This window comes from Miniopterus natalensis, chromosome X (assembly GCF_054644295.1).
Source record: "Miniopterus natalensis isolate mMinNat1 chromosome X, mMinNat1.hap1, whole genome shotgun sequence".
In the NCBI taxonomy this organism is placed as follows: domain Eukaryota; kingdom Metazoa; phylum Chordata; class Mammalia; order Chiroptera; family Miniopteridae; genus Miniopterus; species Miniopterus natalensis.
Genome location: NC_142103.1, coordinates 70,672,525 through 70,698,808, shown reverse-complemented (window position 1 = coordinate 70,698,808; position 26,284 = coordinate 70,672,525). Strand labels below are relative to the sequence as shown.

The window sequence follows — 26,284 nt, the reverse complement described above, 5'->3', positions numbered from 1 at the left end:
TATCTGGATTTGGAATCAAACTAAGGCTGGTCTTCTAAAATGAGCTTGAGAGTCTTCCCTCCTCTTGAATTTTTTGGAATAATTTGTGAAGGATAGGTGTTAGTCTTTTTTGAGAGCTTGGTAAAATTTGCCTGTGCATCCATCCAGTCCAGGACTTTTGTTTGTTGTTTTTTAATACTGCTTCAAATATGTTGGTTGTAATCGGTCTGTTCAGATTTTATGTTTCTTCTTGATTCAGTTTGGAAGATTGTATGTTTCTAGAAATTTATCCATTTCTTCCAGATTGTCCAATTTTTTAGCATATAGTTGTTTGTAATATTTTTGTATAATTCTTTGTATTTCTGTGGTGTCAGTTGTTACCTCTTCTTTAGTTTCTCATTTCATTTATTTGGGTTCTCCCTCTTTTTTTCTTCATGAGTCCAGTTACAGGTTTATCAATCTTGTTTATCTGTTCAAAACACCAGCTCTTGTTTTCACTGAACTTTTGTACTTTTTTTTTACTCTATTTTGTTTTATCTGCTCTAATCTTTATTATTTCCTTCTTTCTGATCACTTTATTTTATTATTATTATTATTAAATTTATTGGGGTGACATTGGTTAATAGGATCATATAGGTTTCAAGTGTACATTTCTATGATACACGATCTGCATATTATATTGTGTGTCCACCACCCAAAGTCAAATCATCTTCTATCACCAAATATTTGGCTCCCTTTATCCCCCACCCCCCCACCCCCTTCCCTTTGGTAACCACCATACTGTTGTCTGGGTCTGTGAGTTTCAGTTTTATATCCCACATATGAGTGAAATCATATGGTTCTCAGCTTTTGTCTGGCTGTCTTATTTTGCTTAGCATTGTATTCTCAACACTTTGGACTTACTTTTTTGTTGTTTGTTTAGTTCCTGTAGGTTTGAAAATAGATTGTTTATTTGAGATTTTTAAAATTCTTGATGTGAGCCTGTAATGCTATGATTTTCCAGCTTTGGGCTGCCTTCACTGTGTCCAATGGATTTTGGGTTGTTGTGTTTTCATTTTCATGTGTCTCAAGGTAACTTGATTTCTTCCTTGATCTCATTGTTGTCCCATTCATTGTTTAGTAACATGCTATTTAACTTCCATGTGTTGGTGTGTTCTTCAGTTTTTTCCTTGTAATTGAATTCTAGTTTCATACCATTATGGTTGGAGAAGATGATTGATGTGATTTCAATCTTGTAAAATTTATTGAGACTTGCTTTGTGTCTTAATATGTGGTCTGTCTTGGAAAATGTTCCATGTGCACTTGAAAAGAATGTATATTTTGCTGCTTTAGGATGAAATGCTCTGACAATATCAGTTCAATCCATCTGATCCAGTGTGTTGTTTAAGGTTGTTGTTTCCTTGTTTGTTTTCTCTCTGGAAGATCTATCCATTGATATCAATAGAGTGTTAAAATCCTCTACTATGCCTGTATTACTGCCAGTCTCTCCTTTTATGTCCATCAATATTTGCTTTATATATATCAAGGTGCTCCTATGTTGGGTGCATAAATGTTTACGAGGGTTATATCCTCTTGTTGGATTGATCTCTTTAGTACTATGTAGAGCCTTTCTTTGTCTCTTATTATAGCCTGTGTTTTAAAGTCTGTTTCATCTAATATAAGTATTGCTACCCCAACTTTTATTTGTTTGCATTTGTATAAAATATATTTTTCCAATCTTTTACTTTTTGTCTGCCTGTGTTTTCCTTTCTGAGGTAGATCTCTTATAGCCAGCATATATATGAATCTTGTTCTCTTAGCCATTCATCTGCCCTATGTCTTTTGATTGGAGCACTTAATCCATTTACACATAAAGCGATTCTTGATAGGTAAGTATTTATTGCCATTTTATTTTTTAATACCATTTTATTTTATTTTTAAAAATTTTGTTCCTTTTTTCCTTCTTCTTAGAGTCCCTTTAACATTTCTTGTAATACTGGTTTAATGGTAATGAATTCCTTTAGCTTTTTCTTGTCCAGACAGCTCTTTATTTCTCCTTCAATTTTGAATGATAACCTCGCTGGGTAAAGTAGTCTTGTTTATAGTTCCTTGCTTTTTATCACTTTGAGTTTTTTGTGCCAATCCCTTCTTTCTGGCCTAAAATGTTTTTTAATTTATTTTTTTTAAAAAATATATCTTTATTGATTTCAGAGAGAGGAAAGGAGAGGGAGAGAAAGATAGAAACATCAATGATGAGAGAGTCATTGATTGGCTGCAGCCCGCAACCCAGGCATGTGCCCTGACTGGGAATCAAACCCTGATCGCCTGAATCTTAGGTCGATGCTTAACCACTGAGCCACGCCCGTTGAAATGTTTTTGTTGAGAAATCAGCTGACCGTCTTATGGGAACGCCCCTGTAGGTAACTAACTATTTTTCCCTTGCTACTTTTAAGATTCTTTCTTTGTCTTTAACCTTTGCCGTTTTCATTATGATGTGTCTTGGTATGGGTCTCTTTGGGTTCACTTTGTTTGTGTCTGTCTATGCTTCCTGGACTTATATGTCTTTCCTTCAGCAGGCTAGGGAAATTTTCAGTCATATTCTTGATCCCTCACTCTATCTCTCCCTCTTCCTTCTGGCACCCTTATGATGTGGATGCTGTTATGGTAGATGTCCCTTAGACTTTCCTCACTTAAAACTTTTTTTCTTTTTGCTGCTTTGATTGGGTGTTTTTTGCTACCAAATCTCTGATTTCTTGTCTTCCAAATCTCTGATTCAGTCCTGTGCTTCACCTAATCTGTTATTGATTCCTTCTAGTGTATTCTTTATTTCCAACTGGTTCTTTTTTATGGTATTTATGGGTTTTTTAATGTTTATTATCTCTCTCTCTTTTTTTAATCCTCAGCCAAGGATATTTTTTCCATTGTTTTTCAGAGAGAGTGGAAGAGAGGGAGAGAGAGAGAGGGAGAAAGAGAGACATCACTGTGAGAGAGACACATCGATTGGTTGCTTCCTGCATGTGCCCCGACCCCCAGGGCTGGGGATGGAGCCTGGAACAGAGGTATGTACCGTTGTCTGGAACTGAACCCAGGACCCTTCAGCCCATGGGCCAATGCTCTAACCACTGAGCAGAACTGGCAAAGACTATTATCTCTTTTTCTAAAGTTCTCCATTTTTGAGCTCATCCATTTTTTCCCTAAGTCCCTTGAACCTCCTAATAACCATTGTTTTGAACTCTGTATCTGGTAGATTGTTGCCTCCATTTCTTTTAGGTCTTTTCTGGGGAGTTGTCCATTTCTTTAATTTGGGTCATGTTTCTTTGTTTTCCCATTTTGGCTTCCTCTCTGTATTTGTTTCTGTGTATTACGTAGATCTGCTGTGTCTTGGTATGGTGGCCATATATAGTAGGTGCCCTATGGGGCTCAGTGGCACAACCTCCCTGATCACCTGAGCTAGGTGCTGCAGGAATGTATCTTGTGTGCGTTATGTGAACCCTCTTCTTTTAGTTTAGTCTTAATTGCTGTTGACCTGTCCATGGTTGGGGTTAACCATCAGGCAGGCTGACTCTGAAGATTGACCCCAACCATAGTGTATGCGCCGTTATGCAGGATATTACCCCATGAAGCAGACAGAATTCACCCTAGCAGATTCTCGTGCCTGCTGATATCTCCCTTTGGGTGTGCTGCTTGTAGAGCTAAGTGGGTCATGTTCTGTTGTACCCTGAAGTCCACTATCCGGTGCATTGTTTCTGAGGTCTCTTGGGAGAGACTCTGGTATGGGTCATTTCATACACTGCTTGTGAATGGTCCTGGGCTACCTGTTTGGAGCCACAAAGTGATCCACAGTTTGTGGCTGCCTCTGCTGGGCCTTGGTGCACACGGGAGGGGCCAAGCTGCATATCAAGGCCATCTTCCACCAGCACTGAGCCCAGGGGTAGGTCAGCAAAAAGCCCAAGTCACCTAGAGTTTCACCTTTGCCTGCCGGCTGTCTATTAAGCTTAGTCACTGAAGGAGCCTCTGGCAGTATGTGAGTTGCGTGTGGTATGCTCTCAGTGAGTCACAAGGTAGGAGCAAGTGATGTTCCCCAGGTTGGTACAGATTCATACTTGGTGCCAGTGCTGGGTCTGAGGCCACTCAGCAAAAGTGTCAGTCTGCACCAAGGCCAGCCACCACCCACTGGAGCCCACAGACCTCTCTGATGGGTTGGGGTCTTAGGCAGTCATCAGGGTGAGGCCAGCAGAGTTCACTAGGCTAAAACAGACCAAGATTTGGCCGTGTGAAAGGAGGGCTATGCACAGGAATGGTGGAGTCTTTCAGGCGTGGGAGGAAAAAATGGCCCTTGCCCTAGAGTTACACAACTCAGTCTCTTCTTGTGTGTCTCTGCCACCTCTCTGCCAAGTTTGCTTAGATCTCCTTGAGATCACCCCCCATGAAAGTCTACACCTTGGTCCAGGCTGGCTGTAGCCAGCTGACTACTCTGCAGGGCTTGAGTTTGTCAGGGTGGGGCCACAGGGAGTTGGAAGGGTGGGGCTAGTGCATTCCTGGAGGCTGATCCCATACTGAGTGGAGTGCTCAATCCAGGAAAGGAAAGATGGCGTCTGCGGTTGGTGCGGGAGAGGGACCCAGCACAGGGACCTTGGTATCGGGCCCTTCAACCCTCTCCCTGAAACGACATAAGCCAATGTCTCCCTGTATGACTCCAGTCCGCTCCAAGCCGCCTTCTGTTCGCCAGAGCTCAGGGTGAGTGTCTCAAAGGATATTTTGTCAGCTGGCCATTTAAGAGGGTGCCTGTTTCTCTAGCAGACTCCTGTCTCTCCCTGGCAGACAGGATCCTCACTGAATTTCACACCAGATATTATGTGGGCTCCCCTTCCTGGCTCTGATGCTTCAGACCCGGGACCTTGGCATTGGATTGAGAACCTTCGCTCCTCAGGGGGAATCTTTGTAGCTGAGATATCCCTTCAGACTCTCAGCTGCCATACATGGGTGCAAGGACAGCCCTTTTTGTGTTTCCACCCTTCCTACCTGTCTCAATGTGGCTTCTTCTGTAAATCCTTGGTTATAAGAGTTCTGTTCAGGTAGTTTTTAGTTGGTTATTCAGGCTGATTATTCTATAATTTAGTTGTAATTTCGGTTTCGTCCTGGGAGGAGGTGATTGTAGCTTCCTGTACTCTGTCACCATTGTGGGTCCCATAACATTCACAGTTTTCAAGGGTCAACTTTTTTGTCATGAACTTGAGTATCTGTGCTCCCTAAACAAATGGACTCCACATGGTTTCACCAGCCTGCCCAGAGATAATTACTGTTAATAATTTTCTTTAGTTTTTCCTCATAGTTTTCTGTACATTTACACACAAAGGTGTATGCGCACTCACAGAGGCTCACTCTCTTTAGATTATGTAATCTCAATGTCACACAACAGATCTTCAACTCATGCACCTCTGATTAACTGAGGGAAGTGCTGCTAAGTAGATGAGGATTCTATAGCCAGGATGTGAGATATCAAACACACACACACACACACACACACACACACACACACACACACACACACACTGTAGCTGGTAACTCTAGTGAGAAGGAAGATTTGGAAGGGAGTCTGAACTTGGAGCCAAAAGTTAGGTCCTGAGACTGTCCCTTTCTTCCACAGGTTTTGTGACAATTTTGGAGTATTATATAGTCCTTTTTTTCTTCAGTTTTATAGAATGTACTATGTGATCACTATCAGCAATGCTGACAAGTAAAAGAGAAAAACAAAGTCAATCAAATTTTCAAAGGTCATTTCAATCTTTCAGTTTTTTCAGACATTCCCATGTTTAAAAAAAATCCATGTATATAATTATTTTACTGGCTACATAGAATTTTATTTCAAATTTTGATAGGACATCCTGTTCTGTGAGAAAAATTTTATGTCCATTCCACATGAAATGCATGCTTTCTGTACAACTATCTTTCTTGTTAGGTTAATGGTGAATAATTGCCCACATGGTGTCCTGCAGAAAGAGAAACACTAGGGGAACCAGGCAACATGAGGAGAACACTGGAGTGTTAGGCAGGATATCTGCACCCTTTACTCACTACGTCATCTTCCATAGGTCTCTTTTTCTCCCTGCCTCATCTATAAAACTGTGCAATACAACCCATCTCTCCTTAGTCATAAAAAAAAAAGATTTCCATAGTGTCTCTTATTCTCTAAGGGAAGGCAGTAGTACACAGTGGTTTAAAGGCATGGGCTCTGAAGGGAGACTACCTAGGATCAATTCTAAATTCAACCATACACAAGACTGCAAACCTTGGAAAGATACTGAATATTTCTGTGCCTCAGTGTCCTTATCTGTGAAATCATGTTGAGGATTAAATGAGTTAATACATGTAAAGCACTTAGAATAATGTTTGGTTTGTGGTACATTTACAAATAATAATAGCTGCCTCTGGGCTGCTGAGTAGGAGTTCCCTTAAAGTGTCTCCAGTTATATCTAAAAACTCAGCACCATGCTCAGGATTCACCCTCAATATCTAAATTTTCCTGCTGTTCAGCAACTTGCAATATTCTCATTGACTTCCTACCTCTTCTCCTTCCATAATGTCTAGTTCAGAATAAAATACTAGTAGCAATACAAAGGTTACCATTTATTGAATACCTACTACTTGCCAGGCACTTTATTCATTTAGGAATTATATGTACTGAACATTTATTATACTCCAGGCATTAGCCTACCATTAGGGTTTTAAGGGTGAAGTCACAGTTTATTAGTGGAGACAGAAAATTGAAAAAGCTAAGCGTCACAGGTGCTGTCTTTGATTAGGAGAATTCTGGATGAGGCATATGGGCATGAAGGAGGAGAAATCAGCCTAATTAAGTGTGGTCCAGGAAGGTATCTTTGAGTAAATGAGTCACCTTTAGACTGAGAACTGAAAGTTCAGTAAAAGTTAAGCAGGGGAAGATTCAGAAAGTGTTCCATACAAATGGAACAGTATTTTTGATGACCTGGAAGCTAAAATGAACACAGGAACTTAGGATTTTGGTTATTGTAAACCATTATCTCTAGGGGCCAATTTTGTTTTAAAGAACATTTCATTGATTTTCTAGAGACAGGAAGGGAGAGGGAGAGGGAGAGGGAGAGGGAGAGGGAGAGGGAGAGAGAGAGAGAGAGAGAGAGAGAGAGAGAGAGAGAGAGAGAGAGAGAGAGAGAGAGAGAGAAATATTGATGTGAGAGTGAAACATCACCCTGCTGCCTCCTACACACCCCCTACTAGGGATCGAGCTTGCAACAGGGGCCTGTACCCCAACCGGGAATCAAACCAGCAACGTTTTGGTGAACTGGGCAGTGCCACACTGGCCAGGGCAAGAGGCCAAATTTTATTGCCTTCATGTGCATGAACTGAGGATCTCAAGGCACACATAGAATTTTTAGTTCGTAATATTACACTATATAACTGTATCATAATTTATTTCACCACAACCTTGCTGCAGAATATGTAGAGTATTTGTTCATATTTAGAATCAATGTTGTTGCTGTCATCCTATCTATACACATTTGGACATATGTCCACCTACTTAGTTAGAATATATTTCCAGTCATGGAATTTCTGACTCAGATGGTTTCATACATTTAAACTTTGATGCATATATCTAGATATATGTAGCCTGACTTCCTTAGATGGTTGTGTCATTTCATAGTAAGTATCACCAGTAGTGTGTGGAGAGTAAATGCTTTACCACATCTAACACCACCCTAAGCATTGCCAAGTATGCTACAAATAAGCAATCTGATAGGTAAGATACAATATTTCCTTGTTGCTTTTACTGAAGTTTTTTAGATGTAATTGGCATGTAATTTAATAAGTTTTGACATATGTATATAATTCCATTTTCTCCAAATCCTTGCCAACACTTGTTATTATGTGTGTGTTTTTCTTTTTTTTCTTTTTTTTTGGTTGTTATTCATAGCCATGCTAGTGAGTGAAAAGTGGTTTCGATTTGCATTACCTGATTTGTGTTTGACTTTTTGCAGTGACATCATTAGCATCCAAAGCCCACAGTTTACTTTAAGATTCACTCATGGTGGTGTACATTCTATGAGTTTGGAAAAATGTATCATGATATATTTCCATCAGTGTAGTATTATACAGAATAGTTTCAGTGGCCTAAAAATTTTTTGTGCTCTTTTTATTCATTCCTTCTTCACTCCAGCCCCAGGCAACCACTGCTCTTTTTAATTTCTCAATAGTTTTGACTTTTAAAAAATATGTTTTTATTGATTTTGTAGAGAGGGGAAGGGATAGGGATAGAGAGATAGAAACATCGATGAGAGAGAAACATCAATTGGCTGCCTCCTGCACACCCACCACTGGGGACTGAGCCCAGATTAGGAATCGAACCAGTGACCTCTTGGTTCATTGTTTGACGTTCAACCACTGAACCACCCTGGCCAGGCAATAGTTTTGACTTTTTTCAGAACGTCGTATAGTTGGAATCATAAAATATGTAGCCTTTTCAGATTGACTTCTTTCATTTAGTAATATGTATTTAAGATTCCTCTATGTCTTTCCATGCCTTCATCGCTTTCTTCAGTGCTGAATAATATTCCATTCTCTAGGTGGACCACAATTTACTTATGCATTCACCTACTGAAGGACATCTTGGTAGCTTCCAAGTTCTGTCAATTATGAAACAGCTGCTATAAAAGTCTGTGTGCAGTCTTTTGTGGGGAGATAAGCTTTCAACCCCTTTGGATAAATACAAAAGCACAATTGCTGGATCCTATGGTAACCTAAAGAGTATGTTTAGTTTTGTCATAAATCACTAAACTGTCTTCCAATATGGCTATAACATTTTGCATTTCAATTAGCAATGAATGAGAGTTCCAGTCATTCCATATTCTTGCCAGCATTTAGTGTTGCATATATCCTGTATATTGGCCTTTCTAACAGGCGTATTGTAGTATTTCAGTGTTGTTTTAACTTGCATTTCCTTAATGACATGATGTGGAGCATATTTTCATATGCTTATTTATCATCTTTATATTGTCTTTGGTAAAGTGTTTGTAAAGGTTTCTGGCCCATTTTCAATCAAGTTTTTTTTCCTTATTATTGAGTTTTAAGAATATTTTGGATAACAGTCCTTCACCAGATACGTCTTTTGCAAATATTTTCTCCCAGTCTGTGGCTTGTATTTTAATTCTCTTGACATCATCTTTTGCAGAGCAGAAGTTTTTTTAAAAAAGTAGTGATGTCCAGCTTATCAATTATTTCTTTAATGAATTATGTCTTTGTTGTTGTATCTAAAAAGGCATCACCATACCCCAGATAATCTAGGTTTTCTCCAATGTTATCTTCTAGGAGTTTTATAGTTTTGCATTTTAAATTTAGGTTCCTTGTCCATTTTGAGTTAATTTTCGTGAAGGGTGTATGGTTTGTATTTAGATATATTTTTTTGCTTGTGGGTGTCTGGTTGTTCTAGCACTATTTGTTTAAAATATTATCTTTCTCCACAGTAGAGCCTTTGCTCCTTTGTCAAAGATCAGTTGACTATATTTATATGGGCTTATTTCTGGGCTCTTGGTTCTGCTGCATTGGTCTATTTGCCCATTCTTTTGTGAGCACCACACTCTTTTGATTTTTGTGGCCTTATAATCAATCTTAACGTTGGGTAGTGTCAATGTTCCAGCTTTGTTCTTTGCAAAATTGTATTTGCTATTCTGGATCTTTTATCTCTCCATATTAACTTTAGATTCAGTTTGTCAACATCCACAAAATAACTTGTTGGATGATCTCAAGTATGGTGATGTTCTTTTAGATACAACAACAAATACATAATTCATGAAAGAAACAATCGATTGATAAGCTAGACATCATTACATTTTTTTAAAAACTTGCGCTCTGCAAAAGACAATGTCAAGAGAATTAAAATACACGCCACAGACTGGGAGAAAATATTTGCAAAAGACACATCTGATGAAGGACTGTTATCCGTAATATACAAAGGACCCTTAAAACTCAATAATAATAAGAAAAAAGTTGGGATTGCATTGAATCTATAGATCAAGTTGGGAATAACTGACATCTTGACAATATTGAGTTTTTCTATTCATAATCATGGAATATCTGTACATTTATTTAGTTCTTTAATGTCTTTAATCAGAGTTTGAAGTTTTCCTTACATAGATATTATGCATATATTTTTTAACATTTTTATCTAAGTGTATACTTTTTTGTGGTAATGTAAATTGCATTATGTTTTTAATTAAAAAGTGTATACAGATTTGGAAAGAATAAATAAAACTCTCTTTGTTTGCAGTTAACTTGATCATCTAGGTAGAAAATCTGAAAGGATCAATATAAAAACAACTGGAACTAATGAGCAATTATAGCCAAGTCTCAAGATACAAGGTTAATATTCAAAAGTCAATAAATTCCCAATGTACCATTGTTGCTTCAAATATTTCTTCTGTTCCTTTCTCTATTTCTTCTTTTGGTTTTATCATTATGCATATGTTACCCCTTTTGCAGTTATCCCACAATCCTTGAATATTCTTTTCTGATTTTTTTTGGTCTTTTTCTCTTTGCTTTTCAGTTTTGGAAGTTTCTTTTTACATATCATCAAGGTCAAAGATTCTTTCCTCAATCATGTCCAGTCTACTAATGAGTCCAACCAAGGCATTCTTCACTTGTGATATAGTGTTTTCTGATCTCAAGCATCTTTTTGATTCTTTCTCAGAATTTCCATCTCTCTGCTTCCATCACCTATCTGTTATTACATGTTATATACTTTTTCATTAGAGCCCTTAGCATATTAATCAGTTATTTTAAATTCACAATTGGGTAGTTCCAACGTTTCTGCCATATGTGACTGGTATTGATCCTTGTTCAGTCTCTTCAAACTGTGTTGTTGTTTTTTAAATATATCTTTATTGATTTCAGAGAGAGGAAAGGAGAGGGAGAGAGATAGAAACATCAGTGATGAGAGAGTCATTGATCGGCTGCCTCCTGCACTCCCCCAACCAGGGATCGAGCCCGCAGCCCGGGCATGTGCCCTGACCGGGAATTGAACCCTGATCGCCTGGATCCTCAACCACTGAGCCATGTCCGGATGGGCCAAACTGTGTTTTTTGCCTTTTTGTATGCTTTGTAATTTTTTTTGAAAAGTGGACATGATGTACTGGGTGCAAGGACCTTTGATAAATAGGCCTTTAGGAACATGGCGATAATGTGTGGAGGAAGGGTGGTATGAATCTATAGTCCTATAATTCTCAGTCCTTGTCCTTAGACTGTGAACTTCACCGGTGCTTCTCAGGTTTTTTTCCCCTTTAGGTGGGACAGGATATTTAGAGTAGGGTAGAGTTGGGTATTTCCCTTTCCTCAGGTAAGCTAGGGGCTGATAAAATCCCAGCAGGTTAGGCTCTGGTAAAATAGTTTCTTTAGAGAGCAAGCCTTGTTAAGAAGAAAAGAAAATCCGGTTTATTTCAAAATGATTACTTTTTCCCTCCCATTGCCAGTGGCAGGAGGGTATTTCCCTCTGATATTCACTGTGAGGGTCTAGTAGAATTCCTGGAGGTAAAACTCAAAAAAGAGTGGAGGGCCCCTATGACTGGGCTGCCCTGGAGTTTTTAACTCTCAGACTTGTCTAGAAAATTATCAAGTGCAATTCAGGTTTTCCTATCCCAGTAGTGGTTCCCGTAGAGGTTTATGTGTGTAGGCTTCTGCTCTGGAGAGTTATCATTCTCTATATCTGCCTGCCTGTCTGTCTAATTTTAGGGGCATCAGTTTTCCTTGTGACTTATTTCTGTGATGAATCTAAGAAGACATAGATTATTCAATTTGGTCAGCCTTTTACATGTTGTTAGTATGGAGTGGCAATTTCTAAGCTCCTTGCATGCTGGGCAGGAAACCAAAAAGTCCTCCATTAGAAATTATTCATCAAATCCTTAAGTCTAGTTAACTGGAAGACCATTTCAAGCAAAGAGGTGAGAATGGGGAGGAAAGAGCTGCCAGCAGGATATAAGCATAAACTCATAGGGTTTTTGGAAGTAACAATGATAGCTATGGGATCAGAGGAAGAAGGGAAGGGTGGAGGAGAAAGAAGGGCAGGGAAATTATGAGGGACAGTTTTGGAATTGGAGACTCATGGGTGTGGTTGAGGATAGACAAAATTAATTAAAGTAGTAAAAGTAAACATATTTTATTGGATCTTAGGGGTCTACACTACTTTTTTTTTTCTGAGATGGATGGTTGAAAAAATATGGGGTGGGATCTAGACAGATGGGATGCTGATGTATTGGATTGTGTGTGTTTATGTGTATATGAGTATAGTGGATGTTAGACAGAAGCACTGATAGGAACTGGGATCTGAAATAGAAGGACGTTTACATTTCTAGCATCTAACATATTTCCTGGCTGCTCAATAAATATTTGTGGAATGAATGCATGAATAATGGCAGAGCTTTCTGAAAAGAACCTATAATAAAATGTTTAAGAAGTAATTTGATAAAAATAAAAAGCAAACTTTATCTCTTATCTATGTAAGATTCTTTAATGAAGATGTAAAAATAAACAACCAGTATATCTGGGTAGAGACCAGAATCTTAACCTCTAGAACACATAGGAATGCATTGTACCAACAACCCTATTCATCATTCTTTGTAATTAACTCTTAATTTGGCTTAGTACCTTAATCATTTTTCAGCCCCCTTTCTTCCACAGCCATCCTCCTACCCCTATCCCTTTTTTTCCTCTTTGCTCTTCTCCTCTCTACCTTCTCTCTTCCCAACTCCCCACTTCTCCCCCTTTTCATCTTCATCCCTACCCCTCCTTTTCTTCCTCTGTTCCTCATGGACCTTGATAGAAATAGTGAGAATCGGTAGAAAAAAGTGATGTTTTCAGGAAGGGGTAAAGGAAGACCAGCAACAGGGAGACAGTGAATTCTTATAAAAGAGCAGTTTAAGGGAACAATATGGCTGGCAAAGTCTGGTGAAGGGGTGTTTATGTTTGAAAGCTACCTTTTACATAACAAGCACATATTAATTACATTGAGTGCCTTTTTGGGGTCAGATGACTGATCAAGATTATTCCACCCACTCCCAACTCCTTTGGTACTGCCATTGTAGCAAAATCACTTAGGAGGGTATTGCAATTACCCAGCCAGAAAGTATAACAGCTGGAACAAAAACAGCATCAGTAAGAACAAGAAGGAGCAGACAAATTGTAGAAAAGGACTAATGAGAAATTCAGAACTCTCAGCACATAACTCCATCCAAAGCCCTGAAATAAGAGGCTTGACATAGCCCTAGGATGACCCCCAGCTCCACATTGATCCCATTCTTTCATTAAAATGCTTGTCTGTGTTCTGGCCAGTGTGGCTCAGTGGTTAGAGCGTCGGCCCGTGCACTGAAGGGTTCTTGAGTTTGATTCCTGGTCAAGGGCATGTACCTGGGTTGCAGGTTCGATCCCCTGCCCTGGGTCTGGGCGCCTGTGGGAGGCAACCAACTGATATGTCTCTCTCACATCGATGTCTCTCTCTCTTCTTCCCTCCCTCCCTTCCACTCTCTCTAAAAAATCAGTGGAAAAAATATCCTCAGCTGAGGATTAACAACAACGACAAAAAAAGCTTCTGTGAGAAAGCTCAACCCTGCGAGAATTACTGTTTGTTCTAGTCTGATGGTAGGTCCCTGACCTACTTTTCTCAGAGCATTTGATAAAAAGGGATTACAGTTGTGAATATGTATCTCTTGCAACTCAGAAGTGTCTTTCTCAAGATCCTGAGAGTCATTCCCTTGAATAATCATCAGGAAGGTTAGGGCTTCTGTCTTCCAGTATCTGTGGGAAGATAGACTCCTAACTTTGATAACTGCCAGCTAGCAGATACAGCTGGCTTAATCGCATTTACACTAACCAGTCTTTTGTAATTTTTCACTTCTCTGACTCTACTTATCCCTAGCCCCCCCTGCCACCCCTCATAGTCCCTGTAAAATGCCCAATTACCTCTGCACAAATTGGAATGGAGCTCAGCTTTTCTCCCTACTGTCAATAATTATTGAATAAAATGTGTTTTCACTGCTTTAACTCAGGCTGTGTTTATCTTTGACACTAATCATCACTTAATCCGACTGTCTTGTGTGAAGGGTAATGAATCTAAAGTGACTTCCTGGTTTGGGACTTAGGGTCTTTCACCCCTCAGGGAAAACAACAGGAGCTGGTTTGAGCAGCTGGTGGGGAGAAGGAAGGTGACTAGTGAGTGATAGGGCTAAGGAATCCCGTGATCAGAATAGAATAATTTTTTCTTGAGACATGGCAGTTGTGGTGAGAAGGGATCATACAGGATAGCAACTAGGAAAGTCTGGGAGCAGAAATCACCATGTTTCTATTTAGTTTCCCTTCTCTTCCCTCCCTTCCTTCCTCTGCTCCTTCTTTCCTTAATTTTATTTCTTAACGAGTAACATATAAATGTGGTTTAAATATATATGTATAATTTCACTATATATACAATATATACATTTATATAAATGCAAGGAGTCCCAAAAAGTGTACACACACACTTTGCATAATTATAAGGGCATGTTTATTAAAATACATTTCATTTTCATTTAATAGCTATCAGCTGTTAAAGTGTATATACATTTTTTGGGGGACACCCTATATATATTTATATACACTAAATATACAAAAGGGCTTAAGATGAAAAGCAAGAGTCCCCTAACTTCCTATCCTCTGCCTCTCTCCAGAAGCAACTCCTTTGAACTCTTTTGGCCATTTTTTTCTGGTGGTCTCATTATCTAAACATAGTAAGGAAATATCTGTCAGTAGTCCTTTATTATCAATTTTAGACTTTATCTATTGAGTTTTTACTATGGTATATGAGAATTTATTTCCCTTACTTCTAATTTTAAACAAGTGGGGAGATAAGTGTGTGTGTCCTAAAATCCCCGATGACCCCCTGGTCCCAACAATAGCTTTTATTGAGCGCTACGTGGTTAGACGTAGTTGTAATTAGTTCAGATGATATTAACTCATTTAATGACAAGCACGGTTACAGGGACAAATAATAAAAAAAGGAAGGTAGAAACTTAAAAAAACAGATTTTCTTTACAATGCCGGGCCTTCCGCACCAAAAATGTTAAGGGTGAAATAGCAGTGTTGTTTTTTTTTTTGTTTTTTTTTAAATAGCTAGCTTTGAGGCACTGAAATCACAACCGTCTCCTTTAATTTTTCGCGTTGGGCGGGTGGCACCCGGCGGCCCCCAGGGAAGCGCCAGCTGGCGGGCCAGGCCCCACCAAGCCACAGCATAGGGAGAGCCAGGACCAAGGGACGGCGACAGGCGGCACTCTGTCTTTCCCCGTGCAGTCTCTGTGGTACTCTTCCCAGCTCCAGCCCCTTTGGTAGCGGCAGTCACGTGACGGGCTCTGGGTTTACGGCAAGTGCCCACGTGATCCTGGCCTGCAGTCGGGTGGCTGCGGTGAGGTACCTGGGCTCCTGAAGGGCGGGCGGTTAGGTCGTAAACGTCGCCTCAGGCGGACTCTCCGGGTTGGGCGGGCTCGGGAACGACGTGCCGGCTGAGGCGTCCATCGCTTAGTGCCTACCCGGGTCTGCTCTTTCTGCCACCTCTGCCTTCGTCGTCCCCACCTCCTTGCGGGTGAAGTCACCTTTGGGTTTCGAGACCTTGGGGCGTGAGGCCCACACTCGAGACCACCCCCACCCCACCCCTCTTTCCCTCTCACCCTCCGTTTCTTCCTAGCACCACCGAATCACTTAGCCTGTGAGCTGGCCGGCTCGGCTGTGCCTTGAGGCCAAGTTTGAGGTGGTAAAGGTAACCGTGGGGAAAGCATCCCCCCAGTGGACAAAGGCGAAGGCAAGAATAGAGCAGGCCCAAGGGCCGCAGGCGTTGAGAATAGGCGGCTGAGGGGGTGAACAAGGGAAAAAGAGAAGAAAAAGAGTACTGCGGCTTTAGAAGGGACTGGAAAGGACTTGTTGCACGATGGAAGAATCTGACTCTGAGAAAAAGATGGAGAAAGAGAATCTGGGGCCGAGAATGGATCCTCCCATTGGGGAACCGGAAGGATCGCTTGGGTGGGTGAAGGGTATTATGCCAAACCTGGAATCGGGAGCTGTGGGGGTGGGGGGCTTCTAACTGAAGGGGGTATTGTGAATTAGAACCTTCCACCGAACCATAACTTGCTTCTGTTTACCAGTAAGGTTGATTGGTATCATGCTTTTGGCAACAGGGTAAACTGTAAAGAGGACTGGTTGGTAACTGAGCCGAAATAACCCTTGGGAGAGAAAGGGACAAGCCTAATACCAGCCCTGGGAGGTGTGTTCTAAATGAGGTGACAGTTATGAATTGCTTTGAATTATCAATAAAGGAGATTTGGCATCATCTTATTAAGGATAAGAAGACTAAAAAGAGGGTTGGTATTTCCTGGGCAGAGATCAGTGGCTTTAGAGTGCTTTCTGTGCCAATTTGTATCTGAAATGGAATCTTGTATTTTATATGCTTTGTGCCTATAATGAGTAAAATATGACTTGGAAGGACTGCTGAAGGGCTAAAGATGCTCCCAGATCTTTAAAATAGGAGCTGGCTTAAAAAAAATAGAGGACATTTAAATACGACAATATTGTTTGATTTATTAAAGCACTTGTATATGTTGCTTTGATAAAAAAATTTTTAAGATTATGGAAAATTGAATCTTGAATTTTAATGGCTCATTTATATTCCTCAATAAATCTAGGCGCTATCTCCTGTGCATGTAATTAGGGGATAAGGAGCATAAATCCAGTTTTATAACTTAGGAAAATGAGGGCCTCTACTCAACGGAGGTCCCACACACAGCTGTACTCAGCTATTGTGTTAAACATGCTCTTTTGCATCTCTACGTTTATTTGTATTTTTAAATTCCAATTTCTAAGGCAATTATATCATGGAACTCTGTCTTTTGGTTTATATCTGCAGGTGGGCACTGCCAAATACAGCCATGAAGAAAAAGGTAAGATGTGTTAGGTACATCAAAAACATGAAGGTAAAGGTAAGAAGTTACTATTCAGAAAATATATTTGTAGTATACATATACCATCTTTCCTGGCCTGTTGCAGGAACCTTCTAAGTGTTCTCCCTGACTCTTGTCTCTTTCTTTGCTACTTGATTTAATTTTTCTAATACATAAATCTAACTGGGTCATTTACATACTTAACTTTTTGTAACTTCCCAAAGTCCATAGAATAAAATCTGAATGACATCATGGCATAGAATGCCCTTTAAAATTTGATTCCTGACTAAACCATCTGCCACATCTATGCGCCTTATCATAGCCATACAGAATTTGTTTTTCTCCAAATTTCCAAATTAACTTGCATCTTGTGCGAGCCATACACACACAGTACACAGGCCTCTGCCTGCACATTTATGCTGAACCCAATTCAAATGTTACCACTATAGGGTCTTACATGAGTTCTCCAGGTGGAATTGAACACTCTTTCTCTTGTGCTCTATGGTACCCCCTTGGGGTTTAGGCAGAATCTATAAGAGCACAGCTCTGGAGCAAATTTGTGAACCACTTGGGCTTTTTTGTTCTTCATTTGTAAAATGGTGATAATATTACCTATCTCATAGGGTTGTTAGGAAGTTTAAATGAGAAAATACATGTAGAGCACTTAGATCAGTACCTAACACAGTTAGCCTTGGTAAGTCTTTCATAAACGATTGAGGTAAGATTTCTTAAATTTAAAAAAAACAACGAAAGAAATATATCATATTTAGGCTTAACTTCATCTCATAATTCAGTAAAAAACTCCAGTCTGCTAAGAGAATGTTCTTGATGAGCCTATCTAAAGTTGCTATCAACAAGGATGTCTGCAAATACCAGAAATTTATGCATGAATAAGAATAAAAACAAAATGTTTTTTGTAACAACTTTAGACTGGATCATCAGTAACATTTCTTTATTGCAGTAAAGTTATATAACTAACTAGCTAGATTAAATTGAGCTTGAGTGCAATACACTTTCATTAGTACTCCCTTTATTTGTAATTAGAAATTTTTATAAATTACTTTAGGATTGAAGATAGGACAGGCACCCCCCTTCACTTGCAAAGCAAGGTAATTTGAACTATGTTTCATAAATTTGAAAAGATGTGTAAAATTCGCCTTATCCAATTCCCTCCCAGTGCAAGAATCTATAGCATCTTTTTAAAAAAAAATACATCTTCATTGATTTCAGAGAGAGGAAGGGAGAGGGAGAGGTAGAAACATCAGTGATGAGAGAGTCATTATCGATCGGCTGCCTCCCGCACACCCCCAACTGGAGACCAAGCCCACAACCTGTGCATGTTCTCTGACTAGGAATCGAACCGTGATCTCCTGGATCCTAGGTTGACGCTCAGCCGCTGAGCCACGCCTGGCCAGGGTACAGCATCTTTGACAGGTGTCTTTATTAAATGCTGACATTGACAGGAAGGCTGTTCACCTTCATAAGGCCAGCCTTTCCATTAGACAATTCTCATTGTTAATAACTTGCTTGTCTTATACCTTTGTTTTGATAGCTTGTTCATTCATTTGATGAACATATTTTGAGCACCTGTTATATGTTAGACACTGGAGCTACAAAGGGGATTCTTTCTGCCATTCAGGAGCTTAAACCAAAAAAAATGGATAACTGCAATACATTACGGTCTTTGCAGTGGTATAAGAGTGTCATGGAAGGACAGAAGTGAGACATACCTAAGCCAACCTAGGGCGTTGAGGTCAGAGAAGCTTTGTTTTGTTAATCCTCACCCGAGGATATTTTTTCTATTGATTTTCAGAGAGACAGGAAGAGAGAGAAAGAGAGATGTGAGAGAGAGAGATGTGAGAGAGACACGTCGATTGGTTACCTCCCACACGTGCACTGAGGGGTGCCAGTGATCGAACCTGCAACCCAGGTGAGTGCCCTTGAGCAGGAATTGAACCCAAGACCCCCTCGGTGTATGGGCGGACGCTCTAACCACTGGGATACACACTGCCCAGGGCTAGAGAAGATTTTTGAGGAGGTGATTACTGAACCAAGTTTTGAAGGATAAGTGGAGCTTAGCTGAAGAAAGAAAAGGGAATAGAAAGTTACTGGGAGAGAGTACAACGTGAAACAAAGACATAGAGCAGAGGTCCCTGGAGATCTGGGATCAATCAAAGGACCTACAAGCAGTTTGGTTCAGTATGGCTGGACAATTCAAGTTCCAGGCCAGGAGGGTCATAAGATGAGGATAGAGGCGTAAATAAGCCTGATCAAGGAGGGTGTTATATATAGTTTAAGGATTTGATCCTGTAGGCCATGGGACACTTTTGAAAAGAAAACAAGAGTAATTAATGGAACAAAATCATGGAGGTAAGTGGAAAGGATGAGATCAGTAGCAGAGATGAAAAGGTTGACCTTGAGCAGGAAGAAAAACTTTCAGTTGTACTAAAATCTCCTGCCCTGTAGTTCAGTGCATAAAAAATTAGATTATGTGAGATCAGATTTCAGTTTCCTCTCAAGTTGGTATGTCTCTAACATAGTTTTGAATATATGATAGTGTATACTAATAGCATAATAAATTCATTGCAATTCTATTGCCAAGAAGATGTGTGACTCATGATAGCTAAACAACTGGCCCCTGGAATTCTAAGTATCTCTGCCTTTACTGTTGGTTGAGGAATTAGTTACCAGTATCCGCACCAGGTTGTTCATATTGTCACTTCAGTAAAACATCAAGTACAGGAGAGAAATAGATCCCTGTAGACATGATTTGCTTTAAATTGCTAACTTCTTTTCATTATTTTCCCCCACTTTGTCCTTAGGTGCTATTGATGGGTAAAAGTGGATCTGGTAAGACCAGCATGAGATCTATTATCTTTGCAAATTATATTGCCAGAGACACACGTCGACTTGGTGCAACAAGTAAGATGTTTTATCTTATTGTAAAGTCAGGTGATCTTAACTATTAATGGTCTGCATAACACACTTGGTTGCAGTAACTTGGCAATGCAGAGGTTGAAAGATTTGTTTGCAGCATGTTTTCTCTTTTTTCATTTCTTCTCAGCGGCGTGTGGCCTAATTCTGGTTACTACTGCTTGCTCTCTTGGGGTGGTTCTTTCTTTTCTAGGTTGCTTACCAAGTGGGATGCCCTTGTGCAACTTCTTTTTCCCCTGCTCTTTCTTAAACAAGCATAGGGACCCTTTTGTTTGTTCATTTTTGGGGGGTGTTTGTTTTTGACTTTTTATATAAAAGGAAATTAATTGGTAGATATTAACAAGCGTAACAGTAAAACCGCCTAAGATTTTTTTAAAGCAGTGGTTAGTCTTAGTCTTCATTAAAAGGTAAATTGCTGGGGGTAGAGGGTTGTGAGAGGGAAGTTAATCTAATCTTTACCCTGCTGCTTCTTTTCTTGGATACACATCGATGTTCTCATTGTAATTCCAGGTTTGACTTGAGAAATGTTTCATTGCCTTTATGGTTTGAATGTTAAATCTGGCTTCTTAGTATAGGCTAACTGGGCTGCCGGTGGATCCATGCTTCTGAGACTCCTTATGTCTCTAGGCTATATTGCCATTTCATTTTGCAGCACCCAAGCATTTCTGGATTCTGCCTTGGTCCTTGCCTCTAAGTGATGAAACCATTGCCCTTATCTGGCTTTTAAAGATTTCTTGATCTGGGTTTCTAGCATACTGAACACTTTTAGGGACAAGCCTCCCACTACTTTATAAGGTATCTCACTCTGATTTCAAGAACATCAAACATTAAAAACACCTTATGTTCCAGAGGCTGGGATACAAAGGAGAAGGAAACCTCATTTCTGTTCTTAAAGTGCTAGAGGAGTATAGTATAGACTCTCAATTGGAGCAGCTGTAATGGTTAGAAGGCTATATCTTAGTTACAGTCCTGAGTCTGTTTCCCTTTATTTCTGTTATCTGGTCCCCTTTCTGCTCTCTTGAGCCTCTGCAAATATTTGAGTATGATAAATGTCTCAATCAATCCTCGCTATCTCTTAAACTCCCAAGTCTTATCTTTCTTAAGTTATACATCTCCAGTTCTTCCATCTGTTCCTCATTTGACATCATTTTGAAGAAATTTTAAGGACTTGTTTGAACATGTCTACATTTTTCCTAAAATACTGAGACTTGAATGTCCACATGGCCTGATCAGAACAGAGTAGGACTGTTACATCTCTTGCTCTGGAGAGCACAGTCTAGCTCTCTTTTTGTGGAGTGACTTTCATTATACTGAGTCATACTAAAAACACCCAATTTCTTTTCACATATATTATTATTTATTTATTATTTTCTTTTTCAATTTTATTTTTGTTTAAAATATTAAAGATGTCCCTTTTTCTCCCCAATGACCCATTCCACCCCATCCCCTCCCCCTCCCCAGTCCCTCTCCCCACCATTGTCCGTGTCCTTGGGTTGTGCATATATGAATATGCATATAAATTCTTTGGTTACTCTCTCCCCCTCCACCCACCCACCCTCCTCCGTCCCTCTGACATTCATCAGTCTGATCTATGCTTCCATGTCACTGAATCTATTCTGTTCATCTGTTTATTAAGTTCTTTAGATTCCACATATAAGCGAGATCATGTGATGTTTTTCTTTCTCTGCCTGGCTTATTTCACTTAGTATAATTTTCTCCAGGTCCATCCATACTGTCCCAAAGGGTACGAAATACTTCTTTACAGCTGCATAGTATTCCATGGTGTAAATGTCCCACAGCTTTTTTATCCACTCATCTACTCATGGGCACTTGGGCTGTTTCCAGATCTTAGCTATTGTAAACTGTGCTGCTATGACCATAGGGGTACATATATTCTTTCTGATTAGTGTTTCAGGATTCTTAGGATACATTCCTAGGAGTGGAATCACTGGGTCAAAAGGCAGCTCCATTTTTAATTTTTTGAAGACCCTCCATACTGTTTTCCATAGTGGCTGCACCAGTCTGCATTCCCACCAGCAGTGTACCAGGGTTCCCCTTTCTCCACATCCTTGTCAGCACATGTTGTTTGTTGATTTGTTGATGGTAGCCATTCTTACAGGTGTGAAGTGATACCTCATTGTGGTTTTAATTTGCATCTCTCTGATGATTAGCAACATTGAGCATTTTCTCATATGTCTCTTGGCCATCTTTATGTCCTCTTTGGAGAACTGTCTATTCAGGTCCTTTGCCCATTTCTTAATTGGGTTGTTTGTCTTCCTCTTGCTGAATAGTATGAGTTCTTTGTACACTTTGGAAATTAGCCCCTTATCAGATGCATCCTTGGCAAATGTGTTTTCCCAGACCGTGGGGTTCCTTTGATTTTGAGGCTGTTTTCTTTTGCTGTGCAGAAGCTTTTTAGTTAGATGTAGTCCCATATGTTTATTTTTTCTTTTGTTTCTCTTGCCCTAGGAGATGTATCAGTGAAAAGTCCAGTACGTGGGATGGCTGTGACTTTACTGCCTATGTTTTCTTCCAGGATTTTTATGGTTTCGTGATTTACATTTAAGTCTTTTATCCATTTTGAATTTATTTTTGTGTATGGTGAAAGTTGGTGGTCTAGTTTCATTTTCTTGCATGTATCTGTCCAATTTTTCCAGCACCACTTACTGAAGAGAGTGTCTTTACTCCATTGGATGCTCTTGCCTCCTTTATAAAATATTAACCGACCATAATGGCATGGGTCTATTTCTGGGTTCTCTGTTCTGTTCCATTGATCTATATGCCTGTTGTACAAATACCAGGCTGCTTTGATTACAGTGGTTTTGTAGTACAGTTTGAAATCCAGTAATGTGATCCATCCCACTCTGTTCTTTTTACTCAAGATGGCTGCAGCTATTCAGGGTCTTTTTTGGTTCCATATAAATTTTTGAAATGTTTGTTCTAGATCTGTGAAATATGCTGTTGGTGTTTTAATAGGAATTGCATTGAATGTATAAATTGCTTTGGGTAGTATGACATTTTAATGATATTAATTCTTCCAATCCATGAGCATGGTATATTCTTCCACTTGTTTAAATCTCCCTCTGTTTTTTTTTTTCAGTGTCACATAGTTTTCCAAGTACAGGTCTTTTACATCCTTGGTTAAGTTTATTCCTAGGTATCTTATTTTTTTAGTTGCAATGGTAAATGGTATTGTTTTTCTTTTTAGTTTCTCTTTCTGAGAATTCATTGTTGGTGTATAAGAATGCATTGAGCCCTGCTGGGCGTGGCTCAGCGGTTGAACATCGACCTAGGATCCAGGCAATCGGGGTTCAATTCCTGGTCAGGGCACATCCCCGGGTTGTGGGCTTGATCAATGACTTTCTCATCATTGATGTTTCTATCTCTCTCTCTCCCTCTCTCCTTTCCTCTCTCTGAAATCAGTAAAGATATATTTAAAAAAAAAAAGAATGCCATTCGTTTCCGGATGTTGATTTTGTATCCAGCTACCTTGCCAAATTCATTTATCAAATCTAGTAGTACTTTGATGGAGTCTTTAGGGTTTTCTATGTACAATATCATGTCATCTGCAAATAATGACAGTTTTCCTTCCTCTTTTCCAATTTGGACACCTTTTATGTTTTCTTCTTGTCTGATGGCTGTGGCTAGGACTTCTAGTACTATGTTGAATAAGAGTGGTGAAAGTGGACATCCCTGTCTTGTTCCTGTTTTTAAGGGAAATGGTTTTAGTTTTTGCCCATTGAGTATGGTGTTGGCTGTAGGTCTGTCATATATGGCCTTTATTATGTTGACGTATGATCCCTCTATTCCCACTTTGCTGAGAGTTTTTATCAGAAATGGGTGCTGGATTTTGTCGAATGATTTTTCTGCATCTATTGATAAGATCATATGATTTTTGTCCTTCATTTTGTTTATGTGATGTATCACATTTATTGATTTGTGGATGTTGTACCAGCCTTGCATCCCCGGAATAAATCCCACTTGGTCGTGGTGTATGATCTGTTTAATGTATTCTTGGATCCAGTTTGCTAGTATTTTAGTTAGGATTTTAGCATCTATGTTCATCAGGGATATTGGCCTGTAATTTTCTTTCTTTGTAGTGTCTTTATCTGGTTTTGAGATTAGGATGATTCTGGCCGTGTAAAAGGAATTTGGGAGTTTTCCCTCCTCTTGAATTTTCTGGAATAGTTTGAATAGAATAGGTGTTAACTCTTCTTTGAATGTTTGGTAAAACTCGCCTGTACATCCATCTGGTCCAGGACTTTTGTTTGCTGGGAGTTTTTTGATTACTGTTTCAATTTCGTTAGTTGTTATCTGCCTCTTCAGGTTTTCTGTCTCTTCTTGATTCATCTTTGGAAGGTTGTATGCTTCTAGGAGTTTGTCCTTTTCCCCCATGTTGTCCAATTTGTTGGCATATAGTTGCTCATAGTATTTTCCTACAATCCTTTGTATTTCTGTTGGGTCAGTTGTTATATTGCCTCTTTCATTTCTGGTTTTATTTATTTGGGTCCTCTCTCTTTGTTTCTTAGTGAGTCTGGCTAAAGGTGCATCAATCTTTTTTATCTTTTCAAAGAACCAGCTCCTGGTTTCATTGATTTTTTTGGTATTTTTTTTTAGTGTCTATGTCATTAATTTCTGCTCTGATTTTTATTATTTCCTTTCTTCTACTTCCTCGACACTTTTCTTGCTGTTCTCGTTCTAGTTCCTTTAGTTGTTGTGTTAGCTGGTTCATTAGATCTTTTTCTTGTTTCTTGAAATAGGCCTGTAATGCTATGAATTTTCCTCTCAGGACTGCTTTAGCAGTGTTCCATAGATTTTTTTTGGGTTGTTGTCTGTTCATTTTCATTACATTCCATGAAGTGTTTGATTTCTTCCCTGATCTCACGGGTAACCCATTCATTGTTTAATAACATGCTATTTAGCCTCCATGTGTTTGAATATTTTTGAGTTTTTTAATATTGGTTGATTTCTAGTTTCATGGCATAGTGATCCGAGAAGATGCTTGATATGATTTCAATCTTCTTATATTTGCAGAGACTTGCCTTGTGCCCTAACATGTGGTCTGTTTTTGAGAATTTTCCATGTGCACTTGAGAAGAATGTGCATTATTCTGCTTTGGAGTGGAATGTTCTGTAAATGTCGATTAAATCCATTAGGTCTAGTGAGTCATTTAAGATCTATGTTTTCCTGTTGATTTTTTGTCTTGATGATCTGTCCAATGCTGACAGTGGGGTGTTAAAGTCCCCCACTATGATTGTGTTGCTGTCAATCTCCCCCTTAAAGTGCCCCAAGAAAGTTTTTATATATTTAGGTGCTCCTATATTGGGTGAATAAGTGTTTATAAGGGTTATTTCCTCTTGTTGGATTGATCCCTTTAGTATTACATAGTATCCCTGTAGTATTACCGTCTTTGTCTCTTTTTATGGTCTTTATTTTGAAGTCTGTTTTGTCAGAAATAACTCCAGCTTTCCTTTCCTTTCCATTTGCATGGAATATTTTACTCCATCCCTTCACTTTTAGCCTGTGTGAGTCTTTTGCTCTTAGGCGGGTCTCTTGTAGACAGCATATATTTGGGTCCTGTTTTCTTATCCATTCAGCTACCCTATGTCTTTTGATTGGACCATTTATTCCGTTTACATTTAAGGTTACTATTGATATTAACTTATTTAATGCCATTTTTCCCCTTTATGCTGCTGTACCTTTCTCTCACTATTCCTTCTTTTTCTTAAAGCAGTCCTTTTAGCATTTCTTGTAATGCTGGTTTGGTGGTACTGAACTCCTTTCGCCTTTTTTTGTCTGGGAAGCCCTTTATTTCATCTTCAATTTTAAATGATAGCCTTGCTGGACAAAGCAATCTTGGTTGCATGTTCTTGCTTCTCATTACTTTGAGAACTTCATGCCACTCCCTTCTGGCCTGAAGAGTTTCTGTCGAGAAACCTGCTGTCAGCCTTATGGGGGTTCCCTTGTAGGTCACTGCTTGTCTCTCTCTTGCAGCCCTTAATATTTTCTCTTTGTCCTTGACATTTGCCATTTTAATTATGATGTGTCTTGGAGTGGGTCTCTTTGGGTCCCTCTTGTTTGGAACCCTCTGTGCTTTCTGAACTTTTGTGGCTTTCTTCTTTGCCAGCCTAGGGGAGTTTTCTATCATTATTTCCTCCACCAAGTTCTCTATCCCTTGCTCTCTTTCCTTCCCCTCTGGCTTTCCTATAATGTGAATGTTGTTTCGCTTCATGTTGTCCCAAAGCTCCCTTAGACTCTCCTCATGCTTTTTAAGTGTTTTTTCTTTTTGCTGCTTTGATTGTTTTTTTTTGTACCTTGTCTTCTAAGTCACTTATTCTATCCTCTGCTTCATTGAACCTGCTTTTAATTCCTTCCAGTGTATTCTTGATATCAGATACATCATTCTTTATTTCTGTCTG

General features: G+C 39.4%; 1 protein-coding gene across 2 annotated transcripts in view; it reads left to right on the top strand.

The window, feature by feature from the left end:
* Positions 1 to 15,429: 15,429 nt before the first annotated feature.
* The window catches only part of RRAGB (Ras related GTP binding B), a 34,336-nt gene continuing 23,481 nt past the window's right edge, over positions 15,430 to 26,284 (top strand). For both annotated transcript variants that reach the window (XM_016213255.2, XM_016213254.2), the window contains exons 1-3: positions 15,430 to 16,017; positions 16,898 to 16,931; positions 19,754 to 19,853. In XM_016213255.2, coding sequence (XP_016068741.1) covers positions 15,926 to 16,017; positions 16,898 to 16,931; positions 19,754 to 19,853 — 226 coding nt within the window. In that variant the 5' untranslated portion in view covers positions 15,430 to 15,925. The remainder of the gene's footprint in view (positions 16,018 to 16,897; positions 16,932 to 19,753; positions 19,854 to 26,284) is intronic.